Source organism: Diutina rugosa (genome assembly GCF_008704595.1).
Source record: "Diutina rugosa strain CBS 613 chromosome Unknown scaffold31_size150537, whole genome shotgun sequence".
Taxonomy (NCBI): domain Eukaryota; kingdom Fungi; phylum Ascomycota; class Pichiomycetes; order Serinales; family Debaryomycetaceae; genus Diutina; species Diutina rugosa.
This window is the reverse complement of record NW_022995083.1, coordinates 1-12,129: the sequence shown is the minus strand read 5'-3', so window position 1 is coordinate 12,129 and position 12,129 is coordinate 1. Positions and strand designations below refer to the sequence as shown.

Below are 12,129 nucleotides of genomic sequence, written 5' to 3'. Positions count from 1 at the left end.
AATTAGGTTTTGAATTGGGTTATTTTTTTTCTAAGAAAAACCCACACCGACTTTCACGAATACAGATATCATATTTACAAGAACCATTTAATCAACCACTATTTACCACATCACTCTACATCTATTCTTGAACTTCATCGCGTCGCTAGACTCCAATTTTTTCCGGGCGCGCGAAGGAAAACCTATCTCACCAGCAGACCACCACACCCACCACCCACCGACGATTGCCGGTGTCTGTCCTGTTAGCAGCGAATGCCTCCGAGAATACGCCGGCGGATCACGACCGCACGGCGTGAGCAGATTGAAGAGGAGCAGCGGAAGCTTGAGAAGCAGGTGGTGCGGCCGTTCGATGTGATTAATGGTCTCCCGGTGTCGTTTAAGCCGCCCGGCGATTACGACGAAGTTTTGAAGCAACCGTTGACGGTGAAGGACTCTGGGGTCCTCTACCGACTGCTCCTCAAATCCCGCTATAATTACGCCAACGTGGCGCCAATGTTTCGCCTTCATTGGCTTCGTCAATCAAACTACCAGCGAAAAATGGCAGAATTGGGTAAAGAAATCCCCGAAGATAAAGAGAATCCCGCGCTTGTGGGTGGTCGCCAGCCCGTGCTTGGCTACGAAGTGTCGGCGCGTGACTCGATGGTCAAACTCCACGACGCCACCCTCACCATCGGCCCTCACAACTTTGAGGTGCGGCTATTTATCGCCAAAGATGCTCGCAGTGACAAAAAGGAGCTCGAAGCGAAAAGGGAGGAGGCTAAGCTCCTCAAAAAAGACCAGAAAAAGAACATGCCGCCGTCAGAAGCGGGCCCGCCCCGCCCTCGCGTAGCCTCTGTCCATCGCAGCACCCTGTCTGAGCCGGTGACGGACCCGGCACTTCTGTCGATGGCTCCCGGGGGCACTCGTCATCAGCCAGCCAAACCAGCAGTGGCGCAACCGCCCGGCATGGACTCACCGGATAACGTGGTGATGATCAGTAACCTTAACGCCATCGCCCGCACCGATGAGCTGTTGAATGCGCTCATGAAGGTGGTGGCTCTGGGGAAGGCCAGTGCTGCGCAAATTGTCACGTTCCAGGAATATATCAAGCGAGCGAAAGACATGGGTCCTCAGCCGCATCATGCTCATTTGTATCCTGGGGGTGTCCTCCCTAAACTGGCAGTGCCAGTGAACCCTCCGGCACCACTGCCGCAACCAGTACAGTCCCCGCCTATGCAGATGCCGTTGAGTGGTATGGCAGGCACGCAGCCGTTACCGCCGCGACCCGAACCAAAGATCGAGCCTCCTCCTCCTGCCGAACCAGAAGAAGGTGAGGGTTCTGATGCCGAGAAAAGCGATAAAGAAGGAAGCGGAAGTGATCGCGACGATGATGATGGCGAAAACTCCAAGAAAGAAGACTCGGAGGAGGCAGAAACAAACGACGCCACGCCGCTGCTGGCCACGCCTCACCCGCAACCGTCATCGCCTCATTCGCCAGCTCCAGGTCGCAGCAAAGTGCGCACTCCCCAACTGAGACAATCGTCGCCAGCATCGCCAGTACCGCAAGGGCAACAAGGTGGCGATGATCAGCAGCAAGCACCGACGCCCGCCCCCAAGGGTCAGCAATTCGTGAACCCTAACTACCAAGGTTTGCAGAATATTGCACCGGGACAGTATCCTCCTGGCTACGTACCGCGCCAGGTACGGCCGCAGCCCCCGCGGGTGTTGCTGAAGCTCCCCCGCGACAAGAAGCTTACGGCGTTCCAAGAACGCTATCTCCACGACGCCACCCTCGTGTTTGAGTTTGTTGAAAACGCCAACGTGCGGTTCCAGCTTCCCAAGTGGGCGATAACCGAGGTAATTGAGCCGGAGACCCAGACCAACGCAGATGAAAATGGCGATAATCTGGATACCCGCGACATCATTTGGCTGTTCTTCTGGATACACAACCAACACGAGTTTGACGTGTACGAAGAGAAGAAGAAGAAATACGATGATTATCTTGCGGAAGTACTGCGGATTGAAAAGGAAGCCGCTGATAAGGAAGCGGCGGAGAAAGAAGCCGCTGAGAAGGAAGCCGCTGCTGCCAAAGAAGCTAAAGAAGGCGAAGACGACGGAGACGACAACGGTGCTGAACCTGAAGAAGAAGTTGCCCCATTGCCACAGCGACGGGGTGGGCGGAAACCGCCACCTCGTCGCAAGCCTGCTAAAGGTCCCAAGCGCGTTGAACGCCCGGTGGAGCCTGAAGCCAGATACACTCCGGTGCTGTTTACTATTCACGGCATCCCCTTCAAATACGTGCCGATGTACGTGAACCTGGCCTACGCTGTCGATAAGGTGCAAGCGTACATGCAGCGAATCATGGATACTGGCGTGCGCACCAGTCCATTCTACTTGTGGTACCAAGTCGACGGCAAGCTCGACGAACGCGTGGCCGAGCTGGTACGGCAGGAGCTTGTGGCCGAGGAGAAGCGGTTGCCCGGGGCCATCGACTACATTGGCAAGGAAAACGAAAAGAAGCGCAAGGCCAAGGAAAAGGCCGACATGAAGAAGAAGATCAAGATGGAGGAGCAGGCACGCGAGATACGCGAAAACCGCTATGGCGCCAACCAAACGCCGCCGGGGACGCGGTCGCTACGCGTGAAAGCCGAGCCCGGCGTCGACCCCCTGCTTCGATAGACCCTTTTGTGATGGACTCTCCTCCTTCCCCACTTTTAGATAATGATAATGACCCACACCCTTTTCATGAAACGATCCCTTATTTCTGAACGTTATTCCTATAACAGGATCAGAGGCATGGAAATCCATCTCTTAGCCACGTAGAATACGCACGAAGCGGAGATTTGCCCGAGCCTCAAGTGGGGAATGCTGGACCTTCCCCCCATCTCGGCGAATGGCTGGTTACGGGGATAACGAAGCTTCGCTGCTGGACGTCAAATCCCAAAGCGGTAATGACGACGAAGAGGATTGCCAAGCGGTCGATCCCACTTATTTTTTTTCCGATTTCCTTTCATGGTTCCCGGTTCAGTCGCCGAAGTCACTGGGGCTCAATTCTCTACATGAAGGGGTGCGATTACGTCATCCAACGGTCAAACCGCTCACGCGAACAGTGACAGGTTTCCAGCATAGGATCACAGGACGAGGCCGGAACAGACACTTCCGAGCCCCCTCATATCCAGCTACACCACCATACTAAGCCACAGTAATAAACACTTAGGGATTGAAATGTGAGGCGTCGTTCATGCCAACACAGTGGGTGTCTGTACGGTGCGAGGGGGATTTCCCAATATGGATATAGCTCTCCCCCCTCCGTGCCCCGCTTCCCCCCCAAAGAGAGCTGGTTGCGAACCCCCGTGGCCCATTATCATGCCTGTAATGGACACATATTGACGACGTCACATTGATCCCCGGATATCGGCAGCGTGGGCTAAACTGGTGTGCTCATTAAAGTGACCCATACCCCACATTTGCTCGGCCCACTGCCAGCCACCTCCCCCAACCCCTAGAGAAACCAAAACTAAACAAACACTGGGGATAACTAAATAACTTTAATTGGTGTAGTTATCATTAATTGATTCACATTTGCCTTGGTTGGATAACAATCGCTGAGTGTCGCTCGCTGCCCCCTATCCCTCGGCCGCACGGGGCTTTTCATGTGCGCTGGTGCCCCCATATATAAACAACCCCCCACCCGCCCACCATACTGCTCTTTAGCCAATTGAAACTGCGCCGACTGCTGTCTCCCGGCCTAGACGACTCTACCATGGACGAGGAACTCTTGGAGATCCACTCGAAGGACTTTTTGATCAAATGGTTCCACGCCGCCGACAACCTGGTCATCGACTGGCAGGTGACCCCGCAGAAGAAGCTGATCAACTTTGCCATCTACCGTAAGGTGGAAGATGCTACGCTGGGGGTCGACATCAAGGACCTGGTCGACCACGGCAGCGACGACCACTCGGGCCGCTCGCGGCTGGAGCTGTTGCTGCTGGTGAACCGGGTGACGTCGCTGATCTACAAGCTGAAGCAGCGCCTGGGGACGTTCAACTTGTTGAACAGCACCGACTTGACGTTGGTGAAAAACTACTATAAGTTGCTCGGCAACGAGACCGTCCACGGCAAGCTCGAGGTGCAGCAGGGCGGGGTGTTTGCGTTTGTGTTCGATAATTCGTTTTCGAAAACGATCGCGAAAAAAGTGTTGTTTTCGGCGGTGATCGAACTGCTGACGCTGCTGGTGGCGGCCACTCCGTTAGTGCTGAATGACGACGAGGGCGCCGACGCCAGTGCCGACCAAGGATTCGAGCACATCGGCACCCAGGGGCTGCAAAAGCAAGGGGAATTGTTGCAAGGGGTGTTGCTCAAACGTAAACGGAAAAAGCTCCAGGGGTTCACCAAGCGCTACTTCATCTTGCTGTTCAAGTATGGCACCTTGTCGTACTATAAGGTGGGCGAGAATAAGTTGCGGGGGCAAATGCCAATCAAGACGCTGATGATTTCCGCCAACCAGAAGAACCGCGAGATCGTCATTGATTCGGGGATGGAAATCTGGGACTTGCGGGCCCAGCTGAACGAGGAATTCAACACCTGGGTCGACGCCTTTAACCAGATTAAGCTGAAGAAGGACTGGGCCCGGTCGCTGACTGCACTTACCCAGGGTGTATCGGAAGACGGTACTCAGTACGTGTTGGATGAGCTCGAATACATCGCCAACAAGCTTGAGGACTTGAAGGACCTCACCAGCGAGCGCGACCCCGACGTTGTCGGCGACGTTAACGATATCTACTTGGACGTGCTTGACTTAATTGACGATATCGTTGACGGCACTCGCGGCGACGCCAGTAACGTGGCTCTGGTCGCTGACGAAGGCGACGACGTTGGCCGTCTGGGAGTGGTGATGCTCAACGGCCACCACCATCTGGGCCTGGACTACAGCAGCGACGAGTACAGCGACGACGACTACGACGACTACGACGACCAGGAGCTGCTGAACTCGGAACTGCTGGGCTACGGCCGCGGTCTCGGTCCCATTGACGAGCTGGATGAAACCCAGAGCCAATTGGACCGCACCCCGTCTACTTCACCGTCAATTGAAGCTGCGGGTGTTGCTGCGGGCGCCGCTGCTGCTGGCGCTGCTGGCGCCGGGGCTGCTGCTGCTGGCCACCATAAGGCCGCTCATGGTAAGCCTGCCGCTAGCGAAGACGAAGACCATACTCTCTACCCGTTGCCGCACGACCCCGTGCACCGCAACCCGGACATTCCTGCTTGTGAACACCAGCCGCCCTCGATTCTTGGGTTTGTGCGTAAGAACATCGGTAAGGATCTCTCGACGATTGCCATGCCCGTGGACATGAACGAGCCCCTCACTATTTTGCAAAAGTTTGCCGAACAATTTGAGTACAGTGACCTTGTCGACAATGCCCTCGACAGTCATGATGACGGTGAACGGATATTGCGTATCGCGGCGTTCGCTGTTAGTGGGATGTCGCTGCAGCGTGAAAAGGAACGGAACAACCGTAAACCGTTTAACCCGTTGTTGGGTGAGACTTTCGAACTTGTGCGTGAAGACAAGGGCCTCAGAATGATCCTGGAAAAGGTGCTGCATAGACCCCCCGTGTTTGCTTACTACGCCGAAACCAGCGACTGGACGTTCCAATACGCCCCGTCGCCTAACCAGACTTTCTGGGGTAAGAATGCCGAAATCGTCACCAACGGTACCGCCAAGCTTACCATCCGCAAAACGGGTGAAGTGTTCACGTGGACGTCGCCGCTGACGTTGCTTAAGAACATTATTGCTGGTGAAAAGTACACCGAGCCAAGTTCTGAGCTCACCGTCAAGTCGCTGAAGGGTTACAAGGCGGTGTGTGACTTCGCCAAGGGTGGTATGTTTTCCGGTCGTCTGGAAGACCTCACCATCAAGGCGTTTGACGGCAGCAAGAAGGAACTTCCTTACTCGGTGACGGGTAAGTGGACCGAGCTGTTAACGTTGAAGAGCAGCCACACCAACACCCAGATCTGGCACGTCGGCAAGGTGTTGCAACCGCCGAAGAAGAAGTTCGGTTTTACCGAATTCGCCGGTACTTTGAACAAGATCACCCCCATTGAAGACGGCAAGATTGCGCCTACCGACTCGAGATTGCGTCCTGATATGCAAGTCTACGAAGAAGGTAACGTCGACAAGGCCGAACAATTGAAGGTGAAGTTAGAAGAAGACCAAAGAACCCGTCGTAAACAGTTTGAAGAAGAAGGTAAGTCCTACAAGCCGATGTTCTTCGAGCATGTGGGTGCTGGTGGTCCTGACCAAGGCGAGTGGGTGTACAAGACCGGGCACGAGAGTTACTGGAACCGTCGTGCTCGTGGCGACTGGCAAGGGTTGATTAAGTTGTGGTGATCCGTACGAATGAACGAAACAATTGTAATACATATATATCACATTCCGACACTTCCGACACTGTCGACACTTCCGACACGTATAATTACATTAGTAAAATTCGGTAATTTTCGCCTTAGTGGTGGCGGTGGCCTCATTGTGCGTCGCCGACACTCACCGTTATCGCCACTAGCAGCGCATCATCTCGTTTGCGGGCATAAATCGGTCGTGAGCAAGGCTCGGTGGTTAAGGAGAGAGCTAAGGGGCTAAGCCGGTGTTTTGGTGGATTTTAGCGGCAGGGGCTCGACGGTTTTCCGAGATTTGGGTTAGGCAGCACCCGATCGCCGCAACAACTAGTTCCGGATGATCTATGGTTGCTCGCCGGGCTAAATTTAGGGAACTCGCTGGCCATCGGGTGTGGGTGTGCCTAGCCAAGTGGGGCTTACCGTTTTCGGCGAGCGGGTGCGGCGGTGGTGCCGGCGAAACGACGATTGCTAAACCCACTCAGAGTGGTGCCAAAAATTCAAACAAAATCACCAAAAATATCGGCAAAACCCGCTTAGTAACGTAGTGGTGTCAAACTAGTCAATTTCTTCTTGTACCCTCCCCAATTCCCCACCGGGGACTCCCTATAACGGCCATGCAACCACTGTGCGCACCCACGATAGCTGTCCCACCCCGACTCCAGCCTCGACAGCGCGGACCCATATTGCACGCAGCCAGTCCGTAGCCATGTCGTTCTGGCCGTTTTCCAACCCGTTGGCGCTGCATAGCCGCCTCCAGAAGTTCTTGGACGACCACGCGCTGCCGCTGGCGGTGCTGGCACTGGAGTTGGTGGCCGACCGGGAGTTGGCGCGAGAGATCGTCTACGAACTCCACCAGATCAAGGGCAATTTCAGCGAGCTGGCGGCGGGGTTTGTGTTTACCAATGACCCCGGCTCGCTGGCGGCGTCGGTGGCTACCAATAGCGCCGCCAGCCACCACGAGGGCGACGGTGGCGATAAAGAGCCCAGCCAGACCAAGGGTGTCAAACTATTGGAGATTATCGTCCAGCCGCAGGTGTTGGACGGTCTTCTAGACTATTTGGTTCGCTCAGTGAAACTCTTTGAGGATGAGCGCCGGCGAGAGGACGAAGTATTACAGAAATTGATCCGCGAGCTGCCTGATAAAACCAAGGTGGCGATGTCCGATAAAGAGATCAGAGGCGAACTCGACCAGCAGATAGAGGTCACTGAGGAAGTGCTTTTGGGCGAGGCAGAGACGGACGACCATATTCCCATCTCCACTCATAAGCCGACAAGGAAGCCGCCGCCGGGCACCAAGGACCCGCTGCCGGTTAGCAAAGCCTCTGAACTGGCGGATATGTTTGAGGAGTCGGTGACCCGTGAGCTTTCACCTGATTTCCTGGATGATCCTCTTGATAAAGTGGCCCGTGACCCTCTGGTGTGTAAAAATGACGATGACGACGAACACGGAGAGGAAACCGCTCAGGAAAAGTTTATCCGTGAACTTCAAACCGCTCTGGACATCTTGTCTACTGATATATGGATCATTCTGAACCGCATCATTGAAACACCGGCGATGGAGAAGTTGTGGCTGATCTTGCTGATGCCCGGTCTCCACGAACTGCTGCCTACAGTCAACCACGTCGTCCACATTTTAGACCAGCTTATGGACGCTAACCTGATTGAACTCCTCAATTTCATCCGTCGTCAGCCCGACCTTGTGGACACCTTTGTGTCGAATATCGATATCCCGGTGATAATGGACTACTTCTTGCGGGTGATCCAGACCGATAAACCCGATCTGCCTACAGGTATTGTGCAATCGTTACTGGCGCAAGGCCTTATCCCAAAACTTGTGGATATCCTCAAACCTGACCCCGAATGGTTTTCGCAAAATCCACCGCTGGCGTTTGTTCCTAATCCTGACCACTACTTCCGCCAGCTGAGTGCTACCGATTTCCTCAAAGCGCTCATCACTATATCCAGTAACACGGCATTGGCAGTGACGTTGGAGACTAATATTGGCCCTAACCCGTTGACGAGAGAGTTAGTGCTGCCGCCGATCATAAAGACGATGGTGGAGGAGGTGATGCTCTACCAACCCCCGCAAAAGATCCCTGGGTGGACTAATAAACCGGGCTTCATCAACTGTGTGGGGATCATCATTGAGGTTATCCGCAAAAATAACCTGGACTATGACCTCAACTGTGGGCCGTACTCAGTTGCTTTGGACCACCTGGACGATGCTAACGGCACCACCGGCGAAGTGAATGCGCTGGTGATGTTTAAGTGGCTCAAAGACTTTGAGGAGAACCCTCCGGGGCCGCGGGACCCGATATACTTAGGGGGCATGCTTGAGATTCTCTGTGGCTATCTCGATACGTTCTCCGCGATTATTGAGCAGCCAGCGGCCGAGGGTGACGAGGACACTCAGCTTGGCTACACCAAGTTCAAGATCTCCGAGCTTATCGCCGAGTTGCTCCACTGCCTGAACATGATCCTCCTCAATCTGCGGCGGTTCCAGGAGATCATGCGGGTGCGGGACCACGTGCGGGCCCACCAGGACCACCGGTTGGCCTACGCCCTCAACGACTTGCTCCCCGCCGCCGTGAACAAGATGCTGGTCGACCTGGACCTGGAGGACGAGGTGTTGCTGAGCGTGCTGTGGGACGACGACGACGTGCGGCGCGAGATCGACCGCATCGACCACGACTACGACCTGGAGGACGAGGAACCGCTGATATCGGCGGAGAATCCGTTTGTCGGACCGCAGAGGGACGCTGCCATGCGCAAACACCCGTGCATCGGCGACTACTTCAAGATGAAGTTGATCGATCTGAACATCTTGATCAACATCACCAACAAGTTCACCGAGTACCCATGGCACAACTTCTTCCACAACGTGGTGTTTGACCTCATCCAGCAGATCTTCAATGGTAAGCTCAACCTGTACAATCTGTTCCTCATTGTCGAGCTATTCAAGCGTGAGCGGGGCCACCTTGTCCAAATGATTGTTGATCTGTATCAGCACCACCACGACGACGAGTTTAGGCCCGGGTACATGGGCCACCTCATTTTAATCGCTGAGGAGGTGGTCAAGTTCACCAACTTGTACAAGCCCGACCTCATCTCCCCCGTCATCGTCGAGGCGGTGACGCTGGACAAGTGGGAGTGGTTTGTTGATAATGTCCTCCTCAAGACGCGTGAAGTGTATAATGTGGTATTGGGGGCAGACGCCGACGACACGCGTTCAGAGACCGACGCTGACTACGCGTTGGAAGAGGATAAGGCTAACCACGTTATTCTCCTCAGTGACCCACTGAACCATGATGAATTCGTCCACGATACTTCACCGGAAGTGGCACCGGCACCGACGAACCTGCCGTCAAACGAGAACAACGACCACGCCGATGATACTACCAAATCACCACCACCCTCTGAGGACCAGCTCTTGGATGAAGAGTTACAGGGGATTGAAAAAGCCCACCCCAGCCTCGACCAACTGCTAACGGTGGACCCTACCAGTGACGAGCTGAGTCCACAGAGCCCGGAGGAAGAATTGGACGAGCAGGAGGAGGTAAAGGAGGATGAGGACGCGGGGAGTGACGACGACCACGAGTTACGGCGGGTGCCGCGGCATGTATAGCAGTAGATCTTACTATTATTATTATTATTATTATTATGAAACTCCCCTTTACAAAGGGGGAAACCCTCGCTAAGCTTTGGCGTAGGCGACCTTACCATTGGGAAGCTTGATCTTCTTCCCCCGCGGTTTCTTCTTTCTCGTCAGCGAACCACTAGCAGTGGCAGTAGCAGCACCGTCAGTGGCAGACTGGTTCTGCAGTGGAACGTCATCGTCTTGAGCGAGGTCAAGCGTCAACCCGGTGACAAGACCAATGGTATAGTTGTACACCGCCACTGGCAAGCGAATAAACCAGGTTTGGCTCAATTTGAGTTTGGTACTAATATTGTCTTCGTGAATTTCAACTCGAGTGTCGTCGTCAGTCTCAGCGAAAACCTTACCGTCGCCAGTGACAATAAACAGTTTACCATCGGGAGTGGTCAATTTGCGATCCTGACCATCAGGGAGACCGTTCAGAGCCTGTAACGCTTCGCGACGGATAGTCTCTCGGAAACTAGCGATCCGTTTCTTGTCTTGCTTGCGAGTAACCGTTACTGCCAAGTAGTGGAACGCACTGATAAGGAGCCAGAGACCGACAAGCGTACCGGCAATCCCCGGACGGAACCGGCTGTATAAGTATGCGGTGCCGCGCCATTGGGGGAACCCGTGGTCCAAGAAGTAGTCGTAGCGCCGGCGGCGCTCGGGGTCCTTCAACACCCCACCGACGACGGAAAGCGTCTGATACTGCTTTTCCTTTTGCTTCTTTTCCTTGCCTCTAAACTTATCAGGGTGAAGCGTCCGCGAGAGCTTTCTGTAAGCCTTATTGATCTCGGCGGAAGTGGCTTTTCTCGACACGTCGAGCCACGAGTAGAAGGTGACGTCCTCGCCGACATCGGCCCGCACCCGGTCGTTCACTTTGAAGATTTCGTAGTCCTCGGCGGTCCACGCCGCCACCAACAGCGCCGCAAACAACACCACAAGCCACAACTTCATGACTGGGCTTTAGTTATGGTCGCACCCAGTCGCGCGATCGATAAGCGTCTAAAGGCGCGCGCGCCGCACCAACTGAAGCTAAAGAGAGAGGAATGTCATATCGGTTGCTGACGAAGGGCAAGTTGCTCTGGTTTGTCGACTGTGCCGCCTTGACGCTCTGGCTCTGCTGCTTGTTGCGGTTTGCCATCCTTCTTCCGCTCGTGGGCACGCGGTTCCTCCCCCAGGGGATCGCCGACTTCTTCCACGTCGTGGCGGTGATACCGGTGGCGGAGTTGGTGGTGGTGAGGCTAGTGCGGCGCAACTGGTCTCAGGGCAAATACGGCAGCTGGCCCGTGGTTGTTAATGCTTTGAGAATGGTGTGGTTGTGTTACGGGGTGATTTTCGTGTACCCTAAGATCGCAAAGCATATCCTGTACTCGGTGCTCATTGGGCTGTGGTGTCTCGGCTATCTCGTTCATTTCGCCTACTATGCGTTTAAAGTGAAGTTCAGAACCACCCCGTACTTCCTCTTTTGGCTTAAACACCACATTATGTTCGTGACGTTCCCGGCGCTGGTGGTGGCGGAGATGGTGCTTTTATTCTTGTCGCTCAAGTTTGCTGAGGATGGCACTGTTTACGAGTGGTTTATCAAAGCGGTGTTAGTGGGCTACGTTCCCTTGGGCTATTTTGCCTGGGGCTACTTGCTTGATCGCCGCCAGGAGAAGTACTACGACGTGTTGGTGAAGAAAGAGGAATACAGACGGAATATTGCCATGCAAAATCTTGCTCCGCCCGCAGCGGTACTGGCCAATACTGCACCGCTGAATACCCGTCGTCTGCCGCTTAGCCAGGAGGTGACGGTGGAAGATCTTCCCGAGAACAACACCACAAATTAGAATTTATTAATATGAAAATACTGATTAAATAGACTGGAATTGGATTACTTGAGATCGACATAATTGTAGAATGTGTATGCGGGTGAAACTGTAAGCTCTACCAAAGTATAAAACGAAAAATTGAATATTGTGATCAGCACCATTGTCATCCATTTTTGACAAAACCTCCAAAAATTGTTCGGGGCGTGTAGCTCAGTTGGTAGAGCGTTCGCTTAGCATGCGAAAGTGCGAACGAAGATTCCTCGTCGGATGATGAACTGTACAGTGATAATGGAATTTCGCTGAGCA

The 12,129-nt window shown here is 54.1% G+C and overlaps 5 protein-coding genes across 5 annotated transcripts; 4 read left to right on the top strand and 1 right to left on the bottom strand. All coding sequences in view use genetic code 12, as the record gives it.

The window, feature by feature from the left end:
- Nucleotides 1–252: 252 nt before the first annotated feature.
- On the top strand, nucleotides 253–2,658 carry DIURU_000956 (uncharacterized protein; the record flags this gene model as incomplete). Its single annotated transcript, XM_034159261.1, has 1 exon — nucleotides 253–2,658. The coding sequence occupies one exon, from the start codon at nucleotides 253–255 to the stop codon at nucleotides 2,656–2,658; it is 2,406 nt and encodes an 801-aa protein (XP_034014188.1).
- A 1,084-nt stretch (nucleotides 2,659–3,742) lies between these two features.
- Nucleotides 3,743–6,367, top strand: OSH3 (oxysterol-binding protein related protein; the record flags this gene model as incomplete). Its single annotated transcript, XM_034159260.1, has 1 exon — nucleotides 3,743–6,367. The coding sequence occupies one exon, from the start codon at nucleotides 3,743–3,745 to the stop codon at nucleotides 6,365–6,367; it is 2,625 nt and encodes an 874-aa protein (XP_034014187.1).
- A 711-nt stretch (nucleotides 6,368–7,078) lies between these two features.
- Nucleotides 7,079–9,997, top strand: DIURU_000954 (uncharacterized protein; the record flags this gene model as incomplete). Its single annotated transcript, XM_034159259.1, has 1 exon — nucleotides 7,079–9,997. One exon carries the CDS (start codon nucleotides 7,079–7,081, stop codon nucleotides 9,995–9,997), a length of 2,919 nt encoding a protein of 972 aa, XP_034014186.1.
- Nucleotides 9,998–10,066: 69 nt separating this feature from the next.
- DIURU_000953 (uncharacterized protein) lies at nucleotides 10,067–10,966 on the bottom strand (the record flags this gene model as incomplete). Its single annotated transcript, XM_034159258.1, has 1 exon — nucleotides 10,067–10,966. The coding sequence occupies one exon, from the start codon at nucleotides 10,964–10,966 to the stop codon at nucleotides 10,067–10,069; it is 900 nt and encodes a 299-aa protein (XP_034014185.1).
- A 92-nt stretch (nucleotides 10,967–11,058) lies between these two features.
- DIURU_000952 (uncharacterized protein) lies at nucleotides 11,059–11,841 on the top strand (the record flags this gene model as incomplete). The annotated part of the gene is made up of 1 exon (XM_034159257.1): nucleotides 11,059–11,841. One exon carries the CDS (start codon nucleotides 11,059–11,061, stop codon nucleotides 11,839–11,841), a length of 783 nt encoding a protein of 260 aa, XP_034014184.1.
- Between the last annotated feature and the right edge of the window lie 288 nt (nucleotides 11,842–12,129).